The following is a 25,340-nucleotide window of genomic DNA, read 5'->3' as shown; positions in this document are numbered from 1 at the left end:
CCTGCTTTTGTGATTTTATTAGGTATGTTTTCTGTTTTCTCCAGAATAACCTAAATCCTCCCACAGTGAAGCAGTATAAATAATCTACACGATACAGCACAAGGATAAATCACACTCTTTCTGTAAAGGAAGAATGTTATTAAAAATAAGAATTAATGCAGTGGAAAGCAAATTCCGTATTTATAAAATGCTACCAAATTAGCCTTGTACACTCATTTTGCAAGAGTATAACATGATTACACTTAAATGCTGAGTGAATCAGGTGCTCAGGCAGCGGTGTAGTGGGGCAGCTGGGTACTGGGGACAGTGTCAACACATGGGGCAGTAGTGATTTCCAGCTCTCCACACTTATGGCCATGGCAGCAACTGTTATTTTTCCAGATTGCCAAGAAAATTAAAAACTTAACTCCTGAACCAGCTGAAGAGATGGTGCTCCCCTGCCCAGTGGCCTGTGCTGCTGGTCACAGTGAAGCAGTTTCACTCAGATCCAATGCAACAAAACTGTGCCCAGGGGTGGAGCTAGGATTTTCAAAACGGGGTGCAGATGGTGAGGTGCACTGTCACATGCAAAGCAACACATTTTTCTTCAGTTAAAAAATAAACTAGAAGCTTTAGTAATAAGCTAGGGGGCTGGGGCTGTATATTATTTAGTTTAGGATTGAAACAAAACCAATGTAACTTCATAGGAATTAATTAAAAATGACCTCTAGGGCTCTGAAATAGGAGCTTTGTTACCAGGAGCAGCAAACAGCAGAACAAAGGATCATTTTGGAACATCAGGAGCCTTAGAAAGAAAAAAGGGTCTTTAACACCTATGCAAGGAAGAGCTTACAAGGGGTCAGATAGATTACAGCAAGCCATTACCACAAGTGAGGTGAGAAGAGAACGTGGCTGCCCCTGCCAGGCAGCTGGTTTTAAAACCTGGGTGGAGAGGAATCCAAAGCGGGTGCAAGCTGCGATGCCACAATACGAGAGGGCTTGTTGTCATGTGAACAACACTGCGGGCAGCCCCGCTGTGGGGGCACCGTACAGGGCCAGTGGCAAGGTCAGACATGGAGGCTGTTTCCAGGCTCCGGCCCCACGGGCCACCCCGGCACACTCGAGCCCAAGCCGGGAAAGCTCGAGCTAGGCCCAGCAGAGAGCCAGGACACAGGGCAGGGACGCAGAGCGGAGCTTGGAAGAAAGGGCGTTTTACCAGTGGACAGCGCCCAGCCACTCCCAGTGAGGCAAACCCCAATAGCCCAGTCCACCGGGACAGTCCTGCCTTGAGCGAGGGAGAATTCTGTTAGCCAATCCCAGCTCTCCTCAGGAAGCGACAGTTCTGCTGGCCAATCACAGTCACGCAGAATCGCAGCGATCCTCTGCGAATCAGTGGACCTGCTAACCAATCAGAATCACTAATGCCTGAGAGCAACCTGAGAGGCGTGTCCTTCGGGAGTGACAGGTAGATCAGCCAATCAGAGTCTTTCTGATGTTCGGCTCCCACGATCTGCCCCGCCCTCAGGGAATGGCAGGTGCGCCAGACAATCCCAGTCACCCAGAACTCTCCACCCCGAGACGGACAGGTCCTGCGGCCAATCCCCATCGCAGACACAGCGTTCCTCATGGTCACCGTGAGCGCACCTAGGTAACAGGTTGTGGCCTCGCTGTTGCGTCACTGAAAGGGCAGGACGCCCTGATTGGCTGCTGTCCTGAGGCCTTGCCGCAGTGGCTCCGCTGCCCGGAAGCGCCAGTCCGTGATTGGCTGATGCGGTGGCCAGTGGCTGCGGGCTGCCGGGCGGATATGCGCGGCGGCGGGGTGGGCCGCGGCCGGTAAAGGAGGCGCTGCCGGCGGGGCTCGGCTGCGCTGTCGGTCGGGAGCACAAGCGGTGAGTTGGGCCCCGCCCCATTCTCCGGGGCTGCTCCTCCTCCTCCTCCTCCTCCTTCTCCCCGTCCGCGGAGCGGCAACGGTGGCCGGAAGGGGGACAGTCCCCGCAGCGGGCGGAGAGCTGGCAGCGACGCCCGGGCAGTCCTCGTGGGGCGAGCGCCAGGGCCTGGTACCTGCGGGCGGCCGCTGCAGGTGCGTCGCGCGGGGCGGCGGCTGCGGCCGGTGGTGCGAGCCCGGTGCCCAGCTGGCAGAGCCGGGACGCCCCGGGCAGGGTCTAGCGGACTTCAGTCCTACAGCAGCCTGGCTGTGAGGAGCCCCTGCCTGGCCTCCTTCGGACCTTGCTGCGGTCCCTCCTCAGGCTGCACACTTGGGGGGCTGGTGTTGCAGGACCTGCTGTGGGGCTGAGGGCCTGGGGCGGAGGCCCTTGCATGGAGGGCATGACAGGAATGCGGCTGGCAAACGAGTGGAACCAGTCAGAGGCATTTCCACCCACCCCCGCCTCGTGCTGCCCCTGTCCTGCCTCTGCAGCTTGCTCCCGAGCTGCCTCTTTTGCTAGTGGCACTGGAGCTTCTAGATACTCTTGGGTATAAAGTGGTGACCCTTCTTGACAGGGCGCCCTTGATCCTCTCACAGATCATGCAGGATGCAAGGCAGCATGAACATCTTTAGATTAATGAGGTAAATCCCCATGTCCCACAGGACTCGGCAGTGCTACAAGCATCCTGCCCTGTGGTGGGCTTCTGGAGCTCGCTGTGATTGATTTATCTGTCTGTCATGAAGAGCTCCAAAAGCCCACCACAGGGCAGGATGCTTTTAACACTGTTGATCCGAGTGTGTGTATAGATGTACGTATATAATTTTAAAATTAAAAATCAAATGAAAACTAAGCTGGCTTCTTCCAAGGGGCGTCTTGAGTCCAGCAAGGTTGACATTGGTATGAAAACAAAGCACATCAGTCATGTCAGCACAGCTGATCTCCTTCTTTGGGTGGAACCAGACGTTGCCCACTGTCCTGCAGGGTCACTGCTTGGAGCAGCCAAGGCCTGGTTTTGTGGGGCAATGCTTGAGGGCCCCCCTTTGCAAATGGGAAGAGGAATTTTTCTCACTAGTAGGGGAGGGCCTGGGGAATCCCTGGGCACTCCTCTGGTAGTGGGGAAACTGGAGTTTTTGTGTTCATCGAGATGCATGCCTGGAGTTTTGAGCTAACTTCAGTGCAGTGTTGGGGCTGGGACTGCCAATTGGCTGATTGTGGCAGCCTTGGCTCCAGGGCCATGTTGGAATATTGATATACGTGTCCCAGATGGGGTGTGGGATTGGGCCTATGAAGGCCTGAAAGCATGTGCCAGGGACGGCTGCAGAGTGCTGGTAGCTCTGTGTTTGCTTGCGTTCTCTCCCATCCTGAACCAAACAGATGTTGACTGCAAAGTAGTAGCACAAAATCATACCACCTGTGTTGCAGCCACAAATTATAGGGGCTTTGTGCTGTGACAAAGGACCTGGACCCCGTTTGGTTTTTGTTGCCATAACAGTTTTTATGGTGGTACAAAGGCATCATCTGTTTACAGCCTTACACGTACTTCTGACCTTTGCATCTTGTAGACAAGAGGGAAACCATATATATGTCAAGTAATCAAAGGTCAAATGTGACTTAAATTGGTGCATTGTCAAAGCATGATAGAGAGAAGCTCAAATTCTGTGGACTTTTTTTTTTTCTTAGCAACTTGTGTTTACCAGCCTTGACTTGTCTGTAGTAGTTTCCAGTAATAAAAATGACTAGAGTATCTGAAGAGATCTTGGACACGAGGGGCAGAGTTTCTATTTGGGAATGTTTTAAAAAGTTTTATTGGAGCAAATGAAGCGGCTTTAAGAGTCCAGGAGAAAGAGATTCTTAGTTTGGTGCACTAGGCTTTCAACCTTGTATTCATTTGTTGTTTGTTTAAAAATAAAACGTGTGTGATATAAAAAAGAAAACAAAAGCCAATGCAAGATTGTATCATTAAGATAGAAAGTTAGGTCTCTTGCTATAAGTAGTGTTTTAGATTAAAAAAAAATGAAAAGAATGAGATCCTCTATTGTGATGGTTGTCTTTTGGTGGGCATAGTGTAAGCTTGCTTCAGACCTCGGCAAAGAATGAATTGTAAATGCATTGGGTGCTGGAATCCAGGCCAGCTCAATTAGAAAAAGTGATGCATTTCAACCATGTTTAAAACAACAAAAATCTAGAGGCTCTTGCTTATCAAGGTCTAGACCTTGAGTGAGGTATTAAGAGCTATCTAGGAGGATTACCTTTGTTTATATTAATGCAGCTGAATACAAGGGGCATTAAAATGGTTCCTGATAACTGTATATTTGATAATGTTATGGGATATGATTAGTGTAACTCGAGAATGGCAATCTTGAATACTTTAATTTTCTTGCCTGCAAAATGCGGTTCTTATTAACCTTAGGCAGCTGGGACTGGATGTAAACTACTATGTTCACTGTTATGAAACATGCACAGGTACTGGACTGTGCTAATTTACTGCAGCAATGGCAGTAAAAGTGGGAATTGAATGACTGAAAAATATTGAGCCTCATATGTAGTTATTGTATATTCCCCAAGGACCGGGGGATTGTAAACTTGTACCTGCGACATCTTGTGTCAGTGGTCTGTCGTATGCCAGGTGCTGCTGTGACTGGATGTCCCAAAATGTCTTTCCTAATCCTTGCTGAAGGCTGGTGGTAGGGGAAGCAGTGTAGAAATGCTAAGGAGAGAGAATTTTTTAAATGGCTCTTGCAAGAGATACCAGCTTGAAAGAGCCGGTGAGTTGAGTAAAAATTTCATTTTGCATGCAGTAGCAGTCCAAATTCCTCCATGTGCAGTTTGTGCAAGGAGTAAATGGTAATCCTATTTTTGTGTATTCATTTCTGCATGCTAGTAAAGCTAGTAGTTGTAAGGTAGGCTTTTGTATTAAGGATGTTGCTTTTTTTGGACTTATTGGGGATAATGTAGAATGTGAACATCAGAAGCTGTTTAGCAGTTATTCTCTCTACTCTACCTAGAAGGCATCCTGGACCTATGAATTCATTCATGGTTTTGCAGTGCATAACAATATACCTTTGGTTTTCTCTTGTAGATAAAACGGTATACCTCTTGTGCTGAGGTAAAAACAGTTCTTATTGATCCATTACACAGGAGTCTGTAAAATAACAAGCTTGCAAGCATGATTTTGGCTAGTGTCATCCTGAAAAATGTACTATGCATAACCACCTTCTAGAGCAGTGATTCTTGATCAGGATGCCACAACGCTATTAATACTGCTAGGTATGTGAACACCTATGTATAATTCAAAAGACAAACCCAGAGATTTCAAATGAGAATCTAGTGTCAAAAACATCTGTTGTGATGTTGAATCTGTTGTGGTCTTCCTGAGTTATTTGCCACAAAAAAATTGCTGGCATTTTTTTTGTGGGGTGCCTTGAGCCTAAAAATATTGAAGTGCTGTCCTAGAAGATGTAGGCAGTATACCCAGTAGAGAGCATTTGTACTTCTGTTTCAGCATGTAGCATTGGTTGCATTATAAGGACTTTCCTGCTGAATGTGCCTAATGTAAGGCCTCTAGCTGGGAGGTGTATGCATGATGCATGTTAAAAAGCATTCTGATAAAGTAGGCTATTGCCTATGAAAGCTTATGCCTCTCTGAACCAGATAATCTCTCAAGTGCTATCCTGCCCTGCCTTCTGCCTGACTTCAGACAAACCTGGAGTAACCACCTCTGTTACAGGGTGTCATTGCTCACCCACGCTCTCTTTGTGTAACTAGGCGAGGCGCTGAGGTTTAAGGGCTTGAAATCTTAATGTTTGTTTCAATTCTGTTTTGCATTTAAACTATCGGTTTAATCTACTTAATTTGTGGTTTCGTGGATTCCTTTGAAACAGTGAAATCCACGACTGTCTGCAATACCCTTGAAATCAACAACAACAACAAAAACCATAATAAAAAAGTGCTGGCTCCTCAGTGGACACCAGCAGCCCTTGCTGGCAGAAGGGGAAGGCACCAGCTGGCAGGACAGCAGGAAGAGCAGCAGATAAGATGGTACCCGCCCCCTTGTCCCTCCACCCCCTGAGGAGTGAGGCCACCACAAAACACTTGCAAACTTAGCTCTACATGCCATGAGCAGACTGTGAGAAACCGTTTGTCTAGCTGCAACTTAAGTATGTCCCTAACTAGTGGTTATGACCTAGATCACTGTTTCCCAGCCTCTTCCATCCCATGGCACACTTACATAAATAAATAAAAAAAAAAATTGCGGCACATCACCCCCTTGCTCTGCCCCCAACAAATAATGTGGCTGCTGTCACCACCCGCACCCCGGTCTGCAGGGCGTGGGAGGGGGAGGTGTGTGGCACTGACTGGAGTCCCACCCCACTGGGAGCTATGCCCCTCAAGACTGTTTCAGATGGAGCGTTCATTTATTTATTTATTTGTGACTCTTACAAGACTCTGCAGCACACCTGTTTGTGTCTGACAGCACACCAGTGTGCCACAGCACCTTGGTTGGGAAACGCTGACCTATACATCAGAATCAGAGCAGCAGTAGTGTGGAGGGAATTCTGCAAGTATTAATGCTCTTATAAACAATTTTGGTAAATCTGAACAACTGTTTTAAGAGGAGACCAATATGGTTTGCAGAAAGCTGTCCAGTGCAACTAGGAGTGCTCCTTCCTTTTTATGTTACTTTTACAAGCAACTGTGGAGGGCTTGGGATTGGGGGCTGGAGTGGGGGAAATACCATTAGTATTGACTGATGACTACTTCTTGGTCAGGGAAGTAGTTAACTAGTAGTCAAGGATGCTAATAATTAAATAATGGGATGTAGAAAATTGACATAAAGGTTATTCAACAATTTTATTTGAAAGGATTTATATGAAATGAACTGTCCCCAAATACTTTAGGTATTGCAGCCAGAAATAGAAAAAAACAGAATGGAAAGAGGCAGAGTTGGAAAAGGAGGTGGAGAAAAGGGCTGTGCCAGATGAGAGGAGCTGCTGAAGAGAGCTTTTATGCAAACAATAGCAAGGCTCTTTTAAAGAGGATAAAAGTTCCTTGCCTAGCAGGGGGAGGGGAGCTCTAGAGACAAAGATACAAGCAGTAGATGTCACAAAGAAATTGTCAGTATGGTTGAAGTCCTTACTATTAAGACTGCTCATAATACTAAGCATGACTGTTTATAATGAAAAACTGTTTTAAAAAGCTACAGAGAGACTTCTGTACTCTTGCCCTGTCTATTTCTGGCTGCTTTTCAGTACAGCTGAAAACAAAATGACTTGTGCATGATGCAAGCACAATGGGTGGCTACATTCCTTCACTGGGAATGGCAGAAGATTTCCAAACTAGCATACTTAAAGGGCGTACAAAGTCAGCAGAACGTACAAGGGATGAAACTTGGCTAAGCTATAAAATAAGTCATTGGAGTGCTATCCAGTGTTGGACCTCAAACTTTAAAAAACTGTATTAGGTCCTCCAGTCTTACTTGATGGATGAACTGTGTCCAACAGAAAGGTAAGAAAACTACTTGAAAAGTTCAGGTCCTTTACAATGTGCATCCTTGCAAAAAAAAGTGCAGACAAAAAATAGAGGCGTCTGAATGAATGTTTTTGTATTTAATGAAGAGGAAATGTTAAAAACTTGTTGAAGTTGTCTGCTGCTATAGTAGAAACTTCTGTTGGATTTACTTCATTTTAATTAACTATTAGATATGTCCCTAAATACATGTTGCTTGCCTGTTAAGATGCAGACTCTCTATTATCTAATCCTGTGGTTTTTTTGGTGTTTTTTGTTTTGTTTGTTTGTTTGTTTGTTTTTAAGGAAAGAGAGTGACTGCATTGGAGAGTCTGAAGACATAGAGAAGTTGTCCTTTGCTTGGCATACACGTTATGAACCCTTTCTGGAGCATGTCTACAAGTTCTGCACGCAAGGTAGATATTGTAATGAATGGAGCATATTCATTACAGAGCTGTTCATCCCTCTTCAAACTGCCCTGGACAGTATTGCAAAACAAATGTAAACTTAAATTACCCCAATAACTATATAAAATAACTACAATTGGGATCTCACGGGTTCCAAATTGGGAAGGAAATCTCCTTAAGAGGATTATAAAAATACTAAGCCTTTAGTCCAACCTGGATAATTCTAGAGGTACAATGGGAAGTAGCAGTAGTCTGTGGCTAAGATTGCACTCTGGTGAAAGTGTCTGATGTGCTGCTTTTACTGCAGCATAATGTCTACATTACTTGTAGCTTGGAATCCTTACATGAAGCTCAAATTTGTGAACACCTCAGAGACAGATATTGGTAACTTGAGCTGTGTTGCTGCTCTTAGCCAAACTTGTTACAGTTTTTATGGTATTGATGCTCTGGGTTAAACCAATGGTTAAGATGTAACTAGACCTTTTTCTTGTAAAACTTAAAAAACCTTTTGCACCCTACTAGAGATTCCTTTAAAACCCATCAACATCATTTACTTAAATGATTATTACAACCTGCTATTTGCAGCTATCTATCTTCAGCTCTGCTGGGGAAGAAAAAGCATAGCTTGCTGTCACAGTAGTTTGCTTCTCATGTGGCTGATTGTAATTGTACCTATGGATCAAAAACCTACCTTATAGTTTGCTTTCTTTCCAGCCTTCAGAGGGTGGCTAATGGCCATAGCAATGAGAATTTAGATAGGAATACTTGACTTATACAGATGTGAGGATTTTTTCTTCTCTAAACTGTCTGTTAAAGGACTCTTATATGCAAGTCATAAGTGTGGAGTCAGTCAAGTAAGAATGCTAGGGAATGCCATAGTTTTACTATCATGGATTTTGCATTAATTTGACTAATTTGTGATAAACATGCCTTCTCAAACTGGAGCTGTATTGCTAAACTTATGCACATGATTACTGATCACTACAGGTGTTGTGCTTCTAAGTGTAGCCTTCCTTCCATTTAGGTGAGAACATCTTTTTATTTAGGTTAGTGAAATAAGTATATATCCTTCAAATTATGAATAACTTGGGTGCTTATGGTGACAGTGCTTTAAAGCAGTGTTTCTCAACCTTTCTGTGGTACACCTGTTAAGGCATTTCCCCTGTGCTCATTGTAGCTCATGGCTGTGGCAAAATTTCATGGCACAGCTGTTCAGAGGCTGGCAAACAGTGCATCCCCCACAGCCAACACATGCAGTAGATGAACTTCCTTCTGTTTGGCTGGTCTTTTTGTCCCACAGCCAACACATGTGCGAGTCTTCTCCTGGCACACCAGCGTGCCTTGGCACACCAGTTCAAAAGTGTTGCTTTAAAGCATTGACAAAAAGGCTACCAGATGACTCCTGAAGTTGCCCTTGGGCACTGCCCTTCACTGGGGATGGAGGCACGGGCAGAAGGTCTTTCTTTGTTTCTGTGTTAGGTTTTTTGAATTCAGTGTTGTGTTTATTGGAAGCAAAGGGAGGGATGTGTGTGTCTTTTGGGGACAGCCACAGATCCTAGTAGGAGAGAGGTGTGGGTTGGAAGGGACACTGCGGGGAGGGGGTAGGAGGAGAGGGATCTCCCTTGGGTGAGAAGTAGGGAAATGGGAGTGAGTAGCTATTTGGGAGGGGATGAATGGGAAGAGGTCTTGTGTACACTGATATGTGAATGGGATTAGGAAACACACTGGTATGATTTGGGAGGGTTTGCCCTCAGGGGCTAAATGCAGACGGTCAGAATGCCAGAGGCTGAATTGATTCAACTTTTGCAGATTAGTCTAAACTGCTTGGACTGAACAGAGAAGCAAGTCAACAGACAGTCACTTTTGATTCCAGAAATGCAGCCCACATGCCTGCAGTGGCTCAGGCCTGAAGCTGGGGGGCGCTAGAGCGTGCCTCCCAGTCTGCTGTTTGCTACCAAAGGGAAGGGAGGGAAGCTGGGAGAGAAGCTCTCCAAGGCTTTTTTCCCCCCCTTCTTCCTGCTTTAAGTGGGGGGGTGGGGATGTGGTCAGGCCCCAGCCTGGGACCAGCACACTGGGAAGGGGACTTTAAACCCTGGCCCACATGGGGCTCCAGCCCAGGTCTGCTGGGGAAGCTGCCAGGCTTATCCTCACTCCTGGCCCTGAGCAACCATGCTGAGAGGGATCTGGTCTGCACAAGACCCCAGCTAGGGTCTGTCAATGAGGGGCAGTCCCTGCCAAGTTTTTGCCCCCCCTGCTTCCTGACATTTTGCCCTCAGGTTCCCTGCATGGGGAGAGGGGGTGAACCGTTACCAGGCTTTTGCCCCTACTTCGCACTCAAGTGAAGAGCAGGTAGCATGGCTGCACCCTGGTGCGGGGCCAGTACACTGAGGTGGGGAGGGAGCAGGCGACTTAAACCTACTGGGGTCTGCTGTGAGGGAGGCAGTCCCTGCTAGACTTTTGCCCACACTGTTCCCTGCTCAAGCAGAGTCTGTCCCCACCCTCACTTCCCAGGGAGACCCAGGCTGGGGTCCCATGTGAGCCAATGTGTGGGTTTAAACCACCCCTTCTTCCCCCCCCCCCCCCCGCTCCCTACCCCAGCATGCTGGCCCTGGATGGGGCCTGGCCATACCTGCCTCTCTGCTTGAGCAGGGGAAAATCCTGTGAGGGCTGGTCCCCCCTTTCTCCCCCTCCCCCAAGGCAGACTCCATTTGGGGTCCACACTTGGGTACTCCCATCCCTTTCTCAACTAGCCAGAGTGCTACAGCTAGGCTTGGCTGGAGCAGACAGCCCAGCCCAGGGCTGCAAAGCATCCTGGGATGCTGGGGAACTGTGAGCCAACTTGAACTGGGAAGGGGTCTGGGACAAGCTTCATAAACTGGTTTGACCTAAAATGGTTAAGTCTGATATTTTATCCAACCAGGTTTATCTTAAACCAGTTTTCAGCCATTTTGAAAGTGGTTTAAGTACACTGAACTTCTGTTGTGTTACAGATTTAAACCGGTTTCTGATCACTTAAACTAGTTTATGTGCAACTTCTGTCCCTAGCCAGGGTACTGGCAGGAAGGTTGGTGGGAGTGGCCATTTTAAGGTTATGGAATGTCAAGAATCTCTTGTTTCTTATCTTATGGGTTGTCTTCTGTTGTAAGCTGGCTTGAGCCTTTTTATGTAGGACAGGATATAGATCTAAATAATAAGTAAATAGGTTCATAACACAGTTGAGATGACTCTTTGCATTATGCTACCATTTAGACATACATTCTCATACAAAGCTCAATCTCAGTCCTCTGTCTCAGATTACCAGCAGTGGTGCAAGTTATAATGGTAGTATTTGTTTGGATATTTTTCAGTTAATCCATTTCTCAAACTCTTAACAAGACATGTTGGACCTGACTGCTTGTGATCCTTTTGTGGGCAGATAGCCAACTGTAGATTATGCTGCCTAATGTATCAAATTGTTAAGCATTTGTTTAAAGAACGTCTGTATGTTACCTCCATGAACAGTTTCTGCTGTCTGTAATTCATCCAGTACCTGGTTCTGATTCTAAAACACTAAGGGCAGGCTAGCATAATCAATGCAGTTATGATGTGGCTGCCTCAGCAGCACAAGACTGAAGTGGAAGGCATTCCTCACCAACTCCGTTCTCCAGAATGTAATACTTTGTTTCACCTCTGCTTTGCTATGCTACTTCTAAGATCTCCACTGTGCAGTGTGTAACTAAATCTGTTGGGAGAGTTGTTACAGTTTATCTGAGTATGGTAGGTGCAAAGTATTGACTGATTCTGAAACTAGTGTTTTAGAGGCAGGTATTAGGTTTGAGTAAACATTGTGAAGACTTTTATAGATTTGCTTTAATTTGTAGACCTAAACTAGTAGATGCTGGCTGAAGTTTGAGCAGAGTTCTGATTTCATAATAACAAACTGTTTCTAATCAAGTCAGATTCTGTAAAGGAAGGAAATTTGGTATCAATCATCTGTGAGTTTATAAGAACAAATAAGAAAGCATCTCTAAATCCCAGGTGTAACTTGGGGGGTGGGAGGGAGCATGTGTATGTCTGTTCTATAAAATTTTAAACTTGTGCTACGATTCTCGCACAAACTTGAGTGGAAATGTGTCATGTGCTTTTTGTAACAGAGACCTGAAGCTGACGAAAAGACTTTGACTGGAGAGCTGAGAACCAGTCCTCCACGCACCTCTACAAAGAAACAGTTGCCTTCTATTCCTAAAAATACTGTGCCAGTAACTAAACCTGCTTCCCCTGCCCCTTCTTCCCAGTCTACAAATGGAACACATGCCTCCTATGGGCCTTTCTACTTGGAGTACTCCCTCCTGGCAGAATTGTAAGTTGAATATATAATTTTATTTATTTATTTAATTTTACAGTTTTCCCTTTTTGGCCTTAAGCTCCAAAAAAAACATGTAAGGAACAGCTCTAATAGTTCTTGTATTTTTTGGAACTTTGTAAGAACAATATGCATAATCACTTATGCAGAAAAGAATACAAAATTGCTTGCATCTGGAGAGGGGTAAATAGCTGTAGAAGGTGAGGAGCTTTAATATTCTAACAGGATATCAAAAACTGTTTTAATGCCAGGAAATGTCGTCTTCTCTGGAAGCAGCAAAAAGGCATATATATCTCTAATTGGAATAGACTCTACTTCTTTCGTAACTTTTTGGTAATACAGTGTAGCAGGTGGACTGCCTCTTTCAACCATAGAAATGTAAAAACAAACCAAAAAACCAAAACCACAAAAACCCTTTCTATTAAGAATGTTATGCAAACTTCTGCCTGAGCTGCACTGTGTGTGTGTAGAGGGGGGTGTCCATCCCCTCTGACTGTATGAGTCTATCTTATGAGGACATTGCTGAGTATCCCAAAGCAGTTTTAAGTAATTGCTGATGCATTAGGGCAAATGAGCCACTTCACTTATGAGGGCTTCTGTAACAAATAATGTTTGATCTAGTTGTATCTGATGCCGTTCGTGGCAGATACTAGGCCAGTAGTGGCCTTCTGTTTTCAGTAAGACTCAGTCCTCTTATTCTGTATTAGAATGGTAATGACAAGTGTTTTTTTTAATATCAGTTGAGCCCAACCTTTTTGGCTAGCATGCCACAGACTTGCATGATAAGAAATGTCAGGTAGGGTAGGGGCTCAGCCTGCCTCCTTCTCTTTGCTTTGGACCAAATGGCTTAGCCTGTTCCTGTTGGCATTGTCTTGCACACACTTTCTTGTTCTTTTCATCTCTTGCAGGAAAAACTACCTCATTTGCAGGTAAAGTCATAGTTTATGACTAAAAAAGCATCTCTAAGTTGTATGTTAAGGATGGGTTCCTTCCCCCCCTGCCCCCCTTAAGGTATTACCAAGTAGTAGTCAGTGCATTTGTCCTAAAGTGCCTCTGTTAGTGTAGCTTTTAAAATTTGCCTGTCTTAACACAATTAAAAGAGAAGCTTAAGACCTAAAAACTGAAGACACTCACTATAAGTAGAAACTGAAAACGTGTTGGCATTTTAATATTCAAAGATTAGACTTTCAACTACAGTAATCCTATAATAAAAAGGAGTAAACTGTCCAGTAGTGGCTGTGTATACACAAGATGCTCACTAGACAGTAGCTTGTTACTACTGTGCAGTGGTATTGCACGTCTGGAACCATGATGCAATGTTGTACTACACAGCAGTAATAAGCTACAGTGCAGTTAGTGTCACCATGAAGCTGTATGGGGACACTACTGCACAGTAACACTAGTTATTGTTCAGTCATTTAATACTTGTGTATGCAAGTACTAAATGACTGTGCAGTAACAACTGCGCGGTTAGCATCTCGTGTAGATGTGGTCTATGTCCCTTTAAATGAAAGGGTGGAGGGAAACAGTTTCTTAGTTCCTTGTTCTTTCTCCTCTGAGCACATATAACTTTTAACAAGGGATTTGCAGGACGTTTAAAAAATATTAGTAGACCCCTTTTTCTTTTCTTCCCTCCCCTGCCAAAAAAAGGCCTTCTTTTAACTCCTGCTGCAGATCGTATTAGATCAATGCAGTCCTTGTTGGAGCTATTCATTTTAAACACTGATTCTAATTACAGCACCTTGGTTGTAAAGCAGAAGTTACCAGGAGTCTATGTGCAGCCTTCTTACCGATCAGCATTAAGTAAGTTCAAGAGCAGGTGTTTTAATTATCGTATCTTTTTGAGTGGCTTGTACCCATTCATACGATTCTCTTTGCTTGCAGTGTGGTTTGGAGTAATATTTATTAGGCATGGACTCTACCAGGATGGGGTGTTTAAATTTACAGTCTATATTCCTGATAACTACCCGGATGGTGATTGCCCGGTAAGTGTTTTATTTAACTGTTTAGTTTAATTTAATTTAATTTAATTTTTTTTTTTTTTTTGACTCCCTCCTTTTTAGGGGTTAGAGGAAAATGTGTCGAACTGGCTTAGTTCACTGAGGTAGTGAAAGCTGCACTGCTGCTATGTGGCTAGAGCTTTTGCTGTACCCTGCTTGTGATCTGCAGAAGGCATTTCTTCATAGTAACTCCTCCCAGACTGCTTAGGGAGTGAAGTTGACTATGCGTAGCTCACTCACTTATCTACTAGTGATTTTTGGTCCCTAAATTTTGGTTGCTGAGCCTCACTGAGAGGTTATTGCAAAACACTGGATGCATAGGTCTCTCTTAGAGTAGCTGACAACTAATCACTACTTAAGCTGAAAGGGAATTGCTTGTATTGTTTCTCTAATTTTACAGCTTTGATTATGTAAATTAAGTGCCAAACTGTAAGCATGAACAAAAAAAACTACACACAGAAATAATAATGTAGTAAGATATCAGTGCAATGCTTGGCCTTCTACTAAACTGCAGTATTTCTGGCATATGAATTTGTTGCACATAAAACGGAAAGTTGCAAGTAAACGGGGGTGAGAAGAGGGAGTCTTAACTTCTTTCTGCTGAGCCTTTTACAGGTTTCCTTTTGGCACGGCAATATTTATTTTGCATACCTTTGTACAACTAGGGCATGTCCAGATGTGCATGGATACTCGGTTCCCCAGGAACATACCTGTGCCACGTATGCTTTGGCATGTGGCAAGTTGTCCCAGGTGGGGTAAGGGAGACTGGGGCCAGCAGCTTTACCTGGGGGCCTCCCGAGGTTGCAGCTGTAGCGATTCTGCTCCTTGGAGCCTGGCAGGCAGTGGAGCCTGGCTCTGGGCGGGCCAGCTCCTCTTTTCAGCAGTGAGTGCTGGCCAAGTGTGCGTTGCTCTGTTTTTGTTGTTTTGTGGGTTTTTTTGACCCCTGGGTATTTGGGGGGTCAAAAAACCTGGTGCAGCGCATGCTCAAGCAGCATGCCCTTGCGGTACGGAGAACAATGGACTGTGCGGTATGTGTGGCTGCAGATGTTTACAGCAGCACGTACCGCATGACCACACCTAGGTATGTACTAGAATACTTTGTCCATTCCCGAGAAATCAGTTTGTTTAGCTGCTTTTGGAGCAAACTAAGGGAGTTTGTCCAAGTTTCTAGAAAAATAATTCTGATTCTGATCCTATCTTGGCTGAAAACAGCAGTCACTAAATGCTGAAAGCAACCAGTTCACTTGATAGTCTTTTACAGGGAGCTTTAATGTCCCTTTTACAGGGACAGTATCAGTGGGGAAACATCAAGTAATGTCAAAACTTAATGGCATGCTTTATGCCAGTATCTATATATGTATGCCACCTTTGGTGTTTGAAATCATTTTCCTATCAAAACTAATAGTCATCTTACAGGGATTTAGACAGGAAAAAGTATAAAAGCCATAACCTTGAAGTGGGATTGGCCAAAGGCCATGCTGTTGAACATTCAGAATAAAATGGAAATGTCTTGAGTAAGACTAGAGAAATGTTAAGCATAACTTCTGACAAAAATAAAAAATGGCTTTCTATCACAAGCGACTCTTAAGATGTCTCTTTTTACTCATGCCCAAATTCTTAACTGTGGGCTAGCCATGAGATGCATAGCTATAAATGCTTGTTTTTATCAATAAGTGAATTTACAGCTAGATTTTGACTTCTGTAAAATGACTTGGAACTTTTCTTTCCCCCCTCTACTGCAGCGCTTGGTTTTTGATCTACCAGTCTTTCATCCACTAGTAGATCCCCTCTCGGGTGAACTGGATGTGAAAAGAGCATTTGCAAAATGGAGGTCAGTATTGAAGTAGACATATAGTCTTTTGATTTATTGAAGATGACGCCACACTAATGCTGTATTCTTCATTTAGGCGGAACCATAATCACATATGGCAAGTACTAATGTATGCTCGTAGGGTCTTCTACAAGATTGATACAACAAGTCCTTTGAATCCAGAGGCTGCAGTGCTGTAAGTGTCCTCAACTTATCTGGACTATGAATAGTTTACAGACTAACAGTCTATTTACATAGACAAAATAAGATTTTTAAAAGAACCAAACATTTGTGACAAGGTGTGAAGTACTTACTGTATTTATTTCTTTGTACAACTTGTTAGCTGGTTGTGAGCATCTAAGCCTAAGCCATAGTTCTTCTGGTTGACTCATCTGAAGACTAGAAATAGCTTGCAACCTTGCTAATGTTATATGAAGTGTTAAAACTGGTTTCTTTTCTAGATACGAGAAAGACATTCAACTGTTCAAAAGTAAGGTTGTAGACAGTGTCAAACTATGCAGCAGTCACTTATTTGACCAGCCTAAAATAGAAGATCCCTATGCAATTATGTGAGTAGCAAATCAATTATAACAAAGTCCATATGTTTGACTGTTAGATTCAAAAACAGCCCTGCTATAACTTTTGAATGGGTACTAATTTGGCAGTTACTTCTGGTTTAATGACTCAGACTTGTTTCTGTAAGTTTATTATGATTATTGTGTTCTCACCTTGTGTATTCAGTAATGCATTGGTTCTCAACCTCTGGGCATGACCCAAATCAGAGTCACGAAGGGCCCACACATACATACACTCATGCACATGGCCGCCTGGTAGTGGTGGGTGGGTTGCAGCTGCACTCCACTGCCAGCAGCCCCCACAGTGCCAGGTCAGGAGGTCCTGTTGGTGGCTAATTTAGGGTCACAGCAACAAAAGGTTGGTGTAACTGCAGTAACTGAAGTGTTCCTTCACCTTTTAAATAAGGTACCTTTTTAAAATGAACCTTGCTTTCAGTTGTGTCAAGTTGAATAGGCATACATGTGGCTTGAACTGCTGCAGTGGCCATATTTTTATGATGGCTTCAGTTTCTACAGATGTGTTGAGCATTTGGGTTGGGAAGTTAGTACTGTTAGGAATTAGCTGGGTGCTAAATGAACAAGTTATTGGTGTCAATATTGGCAGAAAAATGCATCCATGTGCTTGTTGCCAAGTAGATTAAACCTATAAGATGCCATTCTATAGTGTAGAATGCACCCTTGATGTGCTCAACAGAGTTTGGATGATTTGTGTCACTGACTCCTATCTAGTTTAGAAATTATTTTACACTAATTTCACCTGCATAAGCTTTTATAATGCTTCTCCTTTCTCCTGTAGCTTCTCTCCATGGAATCCAGCTATACATGATGAAGCTAGAGAAAAGATGTTGACTCAAAAAGTATGTAGACACCGTCTAACCTATTTTTGCTACAGTACAATTGGATGTATAAGGCAGTGCAGAGGAACCCATCTAAATTAAATATCCTAATTCTCAGGTGGTGAGCCACCAGTAACTCCAACACTTAGGATTTACTTCTGCAGACTCTGAGCACGCTAGCTTTTATATTCATTCTGTAAAGTCAAGTGATTGGAGCCAGTCAGTATCAGTCTACCTCATTATTACTCTGTTATCTAGTGTCAACTTCCTCACTACTTTTCATTAAGAGAAACTTGATTTCTAGTGACCTTTGCTGGGAGGAGTGATGTGCTTTGCTAAAACAGGAGAGGGGTACCCAGTTGGTTGTAGGGAACCACTGAATATTGGAAATTCCCTAGGTATCACCCTAGCTGTCTTATTCTACGTCATGCTTCGTGACCCATGGCTCTTCTGCTCAAGCAGATACTGACACCTATGGATCTTGATAGTTAGACTTCTAGTATTTGAATGTGCTTGTCGTCTTCTCAACTACCCATCTGAATTGTCTGATAAAATGTTAGCTAATTTCATATTTTCTGGGCATAAAAAACACTTACAAAAAGCCAGGGAATACAGGCAGGTGTTTTGCACCCTCCAGGAAGGTTAAAACAAATGCCTGATCCAGGGAAGGGGGACTTTAATGGGACCTTTCTCCCAAATTTTCCATCCTTCTGATCAGAAGCTTTTAACCTGACCCCTGAATGGGAACCAACTATGAGACTGGCTTGAGGTGCTGAAGTAACCTGCTCGCAGAGTACCATGAGTTCCTGTGCTGGCAGCTGGACAATGAAGCAGGTTCACAGTACCTTGTACCAGCCATTGACTGTTATACTGCTTTCCTTGTGGCTCTGGCAGGCTCTGTTGTCTCAAGCATGGTGTGCTTGCATAGTCTCTGGCCTAAACAGACTCTTTTTAAAAAGGCCAAGTAAGTGGTGCTGGCTCCACACAGAACATGTCAATTTCTAGCTGCCTATAAGATGGAACAGATGTTGGAAGGAGATGGCCCTTGTCTAGTCTTAATGTCCATAGGAGGATGACTTGATAAATCTCTCCGTCTGGATTCTGACTTTCACGTTGAAGACTTAAAAAGATCAAGCTGTCTCTCTTTGTGTTGCTGCAGTGATCTGTAGGCCAAGAGATTGCCCAGGGATGTTTAGATTGTTATCATGTTCTCTTCCACTACGATGCATCTAACTACCGTGGTAGCTTGCCATCTTATCCTTCACTTCGCCAGGAAGGGTTTAAAAGTCTGTTTTACCCTTAAATGGATTCCTGTATTCTACTTGCCAAGATAGTGCTTCATTGGTAGAAGACAGGAAGTCTTGTATTTGAGAGCAGAGATCTACCTTGTGTGAACATCTTAGAGCAGAGTATGATTTTAAAGAAGTTTATTAAGTCTGTATACAATATTTAAAGTATATTTTTGCCCTAGACCAAAGAGCTACTGATATGATAGTTTGGTTAAGATGTAATGGATTTCAGAGGATAATAAAACAAAACCAAACCCCAAACTTTAAAATGGGAAACACTTGGCTACATCAGAAATCTGGACATGAGGACAGGTATGTCCCAGTATAAAGTGTGCGAGAATGCAAACCTCATGCAGGATAAGTATCACCTGGTCCACTTTCTGAAAAACCTAGGCAGTCTTCTGGAAAAAAAAAAAGTCCAGACATGTCACTAAGTTACAGTTAACTCCCACTTGGATCACCTAACAATCCCCACTGATTAGCATTTTTGGTTGTGATGGACTTTGGCCAGTCCCTGGCCCAGTAGTGTCAATACGTGCACCAGAACTGGTGTATTGAGTTCGGATATGATGCAGTTGGCATAAAGATTGGCCTTTTATTGTGTAGTACTCATTCCGAACTGCTAGTATAAAGTGGGGTGGCCAGAGATACAGCCTTGTATGCAGAAATCTGCACCCTGATTCCTTCCCCTTTTTTTCTGTTTGAGGCATCTGAAATTTAATTTAGCATTTTGCCCATAGCTGCTGCTGCTGCTGCTTTGTTAATACTCCTAAAGTTCTGTTATTTTCAACTTGGTCCTTTCCAATTCCCAGTAATATATATTTGGACTACTAATTTGTTGTTAAATGGCCTTGATACTCATTCATGAATGTCAGGTCCATCATAATAATGTTTAGCATTGCTAGGATTAGTTAAGGTTTGGGATTCTGTCTGCACTGGGAGATTCTCTTGCATTTTAAGCAAGATGCTCTGGTGTAGAACTCTTCAGTAAAGCTCAGTTCAAATGAGTAGTGCCACCCGATTGGTGACTCAGTTTCCTGAGCCATAGCTTAATAAAATTAAAGTTATCAACACCACCTGCTCTTGACAATAGTATCAGGCAAATGCCAGGTGGGAGGGCACTGGGAATAGAGCGTTTAAATGCAGGTAGGTGTATTAGCTGTGGAGTAGATGAGGAGAGATTGAACAGAGGCATTGATCTTTTTAATGGTACCTTGCGCCACATGTAGAACTAGCAGATGTGGCTTGCCATCTGAAAGTTGCCATCATTATTGCATTATGCAGTTATCACTTTTAAACTAGTGCTTCTATCTCAGAAACTTGGGCTGGGCATAATATGAGATCTTTATCTTCCTGGTATTTGGATTTTTGGTTTAGGGGTTTATGCAAGTCTTGCACAGTTTGTTATAAAAACCACCTTTTGATCATTCATATAGGTCTGATGCTTAATTTTTTTCCTCCTTAGAAGAAGTCAGAAGATCAGCACTGCAAAAGCATGCATGTGTCTGGCCTGTCATGGGTAAAGCCTGGTTCAGTTCAGCCTTTCAGCAAAGAAGAGAAGATGATGCCTACCTAGTGTTTATGGACATTGATGCACAAACACTTCATGCGGGTGGAGGGAATGTAATGGAGAGAGACGCAGCAAAGCAGTGACTTTTTTTTTTCTTTTTTTTTTTTTTGTGTGTTCTTTCCTGATCATGGATTCATAATCTGAATGACAGCAGTGACTCCAGTAAATCTACTCAGTGGAGTGCTTTGACTCTTAATGTTTTACATATACATTAGTTTTAAAGGCAGCCTGGAGTTCGGAAGTATCGCTGAATACTACAGTGCTTCTCTTAGAAAACTCTCTGGGGTGGGTAACTCTTCAGGGTGCTAAAATGCCTGGAGGCTTTGGGTTGGTTTTCTTTTTAAGCTTTTCTTTTTTGCCTCTCCAGGAATAGCATTTTTGAATTTCTAAAATGCTGGCAGAAAAATTAGCAGGAAAAACTGGTGCCAGAGGTAAGCTGTGTTCATGTAAACTAATAGCAGAGTTAAACACTATATATTTAATGGTTTTAAATACATTGGTTTCTATTGTAAATACATTAGCATTTGAAATTTGTAAATAGCTGGTCAAATGACTCCCTCTAGCACTTTCAAGGAAGGCAAGGCTGAGTTGGTACTCAGTATATAGTGCATTATTAACTTCAAAAATACGTCACTAAAATGCACATTAGTCTGACAAAATGAGAGCAGTGGTAGGCTTACTAGGTTTTTATTGCAAAGGCTAAAAAAGCTTTTAATGAGGTGTTTTTTATCTAATAAAATCTTATTCTCGAATTTATGCAGCAGGGATTACTAAACTAGTTTGACTAATGTGTGTTTAATAGTGACATCTTAAAAAAATTAAAAAATCATGGTGACCTCTTCATTGTCCCTTTTTTTTTTCTGTTCACTAAACACTAGACTTAAAGACTAAGTATTTATGAAAATATTAGTCTACTTGTTCGTGTCTAAATGATTCTTAGTACATACTTAGTTCAGTGTTTTGAAGGTAGCCCTCAGTCCTCTGCTAACAAAGGCTTCAAATTGAAGGAGCTTTCTTGTGCGTTGTAGCCAAAAGATCTGACTATGTATAGTAGGTTGTTCAATCTGCCAGCCACACCCATGCTGAGGAAAGTGTAGAAGTGGTGTTAGTTTGTTCATTCCTCTCAAATACACCGTTGTTTTTAAACTTCCATGATAATGCTGTTACTCAGACTGCCCTAAGGGCAGCAACTACCTTTGTACCAGCGCATACCCAGAGTTCCTTGCACATGAAAGCTTCCTGTTGGCTTGTTTCCATGCCTGATTCAGTGTGGAAAGTCAGCTGGAATTGGGGTTTCTAAGGTCCTCCATCTGCTGTTCTAGTCCCCGACGTATGGCTCAAAAGGACTGAAACACAGCTGACTACTGTGCTTGCCACTTCAGAAGGTTACTTTTTAAATGCAGAAATGTGACGCTTTGGAAAAACAAATTGCCCACCCCAATCTAGTAAAACGAATCCTCATCATTTTCCCCCATACGGTAAGCAAAGTCCAGCCTGTGTAAGCAGTGCGCTTCATTTCCCAGCAGCTCCTGCCCACATGGCTGGGGCTGGTTTCCATGGAGACCCAAGCTGCACCTCTGCTGTGATAGCAAGGCTGTGGTTGCCATGGAGACTGGCCCAGCTGTGCTGGCAGGGCATGTGGCAGGGCAGGACAGGGAGCTGCTCTGGAGCCACTGGTATCTTGCAACAGGGGCAGCTTGCTCTGGGGTCAGGGCAGAGCTGCAATTTGCAGCCTGCACACACTGCTGCAGTGGTGCGCAGTCAGCGGCTCCTCTCAGCTCTGGCCCGACTCCTTGCAGCGGTGACAGCCTGGTTCCAAGCTGGGGCAGAACTGCGCTCCACTGCCTGTCTGCCCCTGCCCAGGTCATGCAGGCTGCAGATCCGGGTAGCTCTGAAGCAGCCCCCTGCCCTGCCCTTCCCTGCTGTGTACCTTGCTGTGGCTGGTCTCCTTGGCAACCACAGCCTTGCTATCACAGTACAGGTGTGGCTGGGGTCGCCATGGAAACCAGCCCCAGCCATGTGGGCAGGGGCTGCTGGGAAATGGAGTCCAGCTGCTGGCCAGATCTGCCATCTTGCCCAGCCCTGCACTAGATTAGATTAGTGTTGATTGTTTGAGGCTTGTCCTTTCCTCGGGAACAAATTTTTGGTTATAGTTTAAGGAGATGTGTTAAAAATAGTCCATTAGCTAGTGGAAGAAAATCCCTAGCATCGTAGGGGGAGTAGGCAGTGTCCCAGAAACAGATACCTAAAGTTACATGGCTGGAGAGTAGGCTGCTGTTTCCCTTCCCCACTCCTTCCCCTCCTTCCCTTTTTTTAATCCCTTCTGTCCCCCCCATTCCAAATCTGTTGCATCACCTGCAATTTACTTCAACAACAAATAAGGAAAATATATCTTCTAGTTTCTTCCCCCCACCCCTGAAGGACATTGTCAGCTAGAGCTTAAGTGAGGAAGGGCAAAGCCCAAGGGCTCCTTATGTTGGTTTTGGTCAGTTACCTACTGGTGCTGCCTTCTTTCTATCTCATCTGGCAAAACAGCCACAAAACAAATGTTACTCGTCAAATAAGTGATCTTGTTTGTTCAGGACTCTTTGCAAGGTTGAGCTCTCTAAGGGAGCGATGTAGTATGGCTAGACCTTTGCTCCTTAGATGTTGCCTTACTCTGCCTGTAGCAACGTAGTTTTATAAACTGAAATATTTTTGTTGCTAATCTCTTGGTGTTAATAACAAAGGCATTTATTAATAGACTTGTGCAATTATTAGTCTCTTTTTTGAGGTTTTCAGTTGTAGTTGTGTTGGTCTAAGGACATAGGTAGGCAAGGTTCTTTGGGTAGATGTGATATCTCTTATTAGACCAACTAAGTAGTTGGAAAAAAGTTCTTAGCAAGCTTTTGGGTACAACTGCCCTTCTTCAGGCATAGGGAGTTTCTGCTGTTCTGAGATCTCCAGGGAATGAGAAAAGCTAAAAGTGTGATGGGATGCGAGTGAGAATATAAATAGGTGGAAATTAGGAAACAGAAAGGGAGGGAGGGGGAGAAATAAGGGGCAAGATGCCAAAGGTCGGTAAGGTACTGTACCTGAGGGTAGAAAAGAGGCTGTCTGTGAAAAAGTAAATGCTGGAAATTAGGAAGACAAAGGGTAGAAAAGCAGGGGAGGGGAAGAAGGGGTAGGAGGGGAAAAGTCAGGTCTGGCAGGTACCTGGTGAATTGGATATTATAAATCCAACGTCTATATTGTGTCCATGATATTTTGTATCCAGTAAACTTATGAAGTGAAGTTTTGTAGGCTTGTCTATGAATGTTGTTTTATAAGTTCCTTTTTTGAGGATTAGAATCTAGAGCTTGAAGAGTGATAGTCTTGTGAGGAGAGGTGTGCCCCCTCAGGTAGTTGGATATCTTGTGTTTGATAGATTTTTCAGTGTGTGTTCATTCTAGTGTGTAGTTGTTTGGTTTCTCCTACGTATTTTCCATCAGGCATTTGATGCACTAGATGAGATGTATAACATTTCTGGAGGTGGTTATGCAAAGATTGCTTTAAGAATTGGGTCTTCTAATATGTGTGACACTTGTTTGAGGATTTTTCCATTTTCACTGACATCTTTTCACACCTCTTAACTTCTTTCATTCCTTGAGAGATCTCAGAACACCAGAGACTCCCACTGTCTGAAGAAGGGCGATTTTTGTGCCCGGAAGTTTGCTAAGAACTTTTTTCTAACTACTCAGTTGGTTAATAAAAGATATCACATCTACCCAAAGAATCTTGCCTGTCTTTTTGACATGCCTTAAGTCAAGCAAAAAAACTCATTTTGATTTAGTAATAATAATAATTTTTAAATGAATTTTGGATTTCCCCTTCCCTTCTTGCCACTTTGAGCTGGTGGGGGAAGGAAATTATTCTTTTGAGTTGGAGTTTTTTCATGATTAGTTTGGCAAACCTAATTAATTTATGAACTGTTTCAGTGTTCCTTAGATCTGCATTACTTGACTATTGCTCAATTTGCCCTCTAACTTCTGCAGCAGTTGAAACGCCTTGAGAAATGGGTAGAGAACAGGAAGTAGAAAAGCATAAGCTCATGGGGGAAACTTTTTTGAATGTGCCAGGTAGAGTAGTCATCGAGGTACCTCAAGAACAGAATAATTTCTCCCCCCCCCCCCCCAAGTCTCCCAAGGGCTCAGAAATTGAGGACAGCCAAGCACTGAAAAGTAGAGGACATAAAGGTAGAGGACAGAGGACCAGAAAACCGGACTGTCCTCTATAAAGCCGGATGAAAGGCCACCCTAGTGCTGGGTGACTTGGATGCTAAAAGCACTTTTTTGAAATAAGTTAAGACTTCAAATCTTCTAGCACTCAAGAAATCCTACCACATCTGTCTGCAGAAGGAAGCTTGTAGCAAAACTTCCATTCATCTCTCCCTATGGCTTCTGGATTGTCTTGGTTTTTTTGTTTCCTTTTCTATGCTGAAAAGACGCATTAGAGATGGTTGCCACCTCCTTTAGCAATGTGTAAGGAGACGCTTTGTGCCATGCTGACATTCGGCAGGACCTCACTTGAATTGTTGTCTAGAAACCTTCTGTAGTTTTAGGACCACTGGCTAAGATGCACCTTATGTTTAAGTGGTTGGTTTGTTTCTCTCTCAGGATGTACTTAGGAGCGAGTAATCTAGTAAGGAAGCACATAGTAGTTTCCAATTCTCAGTTTTAGGTGTGCTGACATTTGTCAGACTTGGTTTTGGTGTGGATGAATGATGTCACCTTCTGGCTTGTCTTAAATTCAGTTTCTTTATGATCCTTAATGTAAGCAGGAGTTGAGCATGCAGATGCCTGGTCTGGATTGCTTTTGAGCCTGTACACTAGCCCATATTTAGGCATCTAAACAGTTTTTGATTATGCTTTATGAATCATGTGCCCCAGCTCTATCCTTCAAGCTGGATTTGGTTTTGGGCACTAATGGCAATAACTTGCTGGCATGCATATTTGTGCTGAAGCTGCTTTCAGGTGACCTGAATCAAGCTTTTCCTTACATGACTCTTCTCTAAATTGGAAATCTGCCCCAGCTGGGCTTCCTCCCACATGGGAGGGAACTGCAGAAAGGGACTCAATGCTAGG

The 25,340-nt window shown here is 43.6% G+C and overlaps 1 protein-coding gene across 5 annotated transcripts; it reads left to right on the top strand.

Moving 5' to 3' along the window:
• Nucleotides 1-319: 319 nt before the first annotated feature.
• On the top strand, nt 320-21,079 carry AKTIP (AKT interacting protein). 5 transcript variants are annotated; one of them, XM_090063266.1, is made up of 10 exons: nt 320-1,627; nt 7,716-7,825; nt 11,950-12,155; nt 13,897-13,961; nt 14,043-14,143; nt 15,901-15,989; nt 16,066-16,164; nt 16,430-16,537; nt 17,340-17,400; nt 20,134-21,079. In XM_090063266.1, exons 2-10 carry the CDS (start codon nt 7,784-7,786, stop codon nt 20,242-20,244), a joined length of 882 nt encoding a protein of 293 aa, XP_089919392.1. In that variant the 5' UTR covers nt 320-1,627; nt 7,716-7,783; the 3' UTR covers nt 20,245-21,079. The 5 variants fall into 5 exon arrangements, with proteins under 5 accessions (XP_089919392.1, XP_089919394.1, XP_089919393.1 ...); XM_090063268.1 differs by lacking the exons at nt 320-1,627; nt 20,134-21,079 and adding exons at nt 1,673-1,868; nt 18,851-18,980; XM_090063267.1 differs by lacking the exon at nt 320-1,627 and adding an exon at nt 1,674-1,868 and having other exon boundaries at nt 20,137-21,079.
• Nucleotides 21,080-25,340: the final 4,261 nt, after the last annotated feature.

This window comes from Crocodylus siamensis, chromosome 9 (genome assembly GCF_052110815.1).
Source record: "Crocodylus siamensis isolate JL-2025a chromosome 9, ASM5211081v1, whole genome shotgun sequence".
In the NCBI taxonomy this organism is placed as follows: domain Eukaryota; kingdom Metazoa; phylum Chordata; order Crocodylia; family Crocodylidae; genus Crocodylus; species Crocodylus siamensis.
Note: the sequence above shows the minus strand (reverse complement) of the source record. Positions and strands in the feature narration are given on the sequence as shown.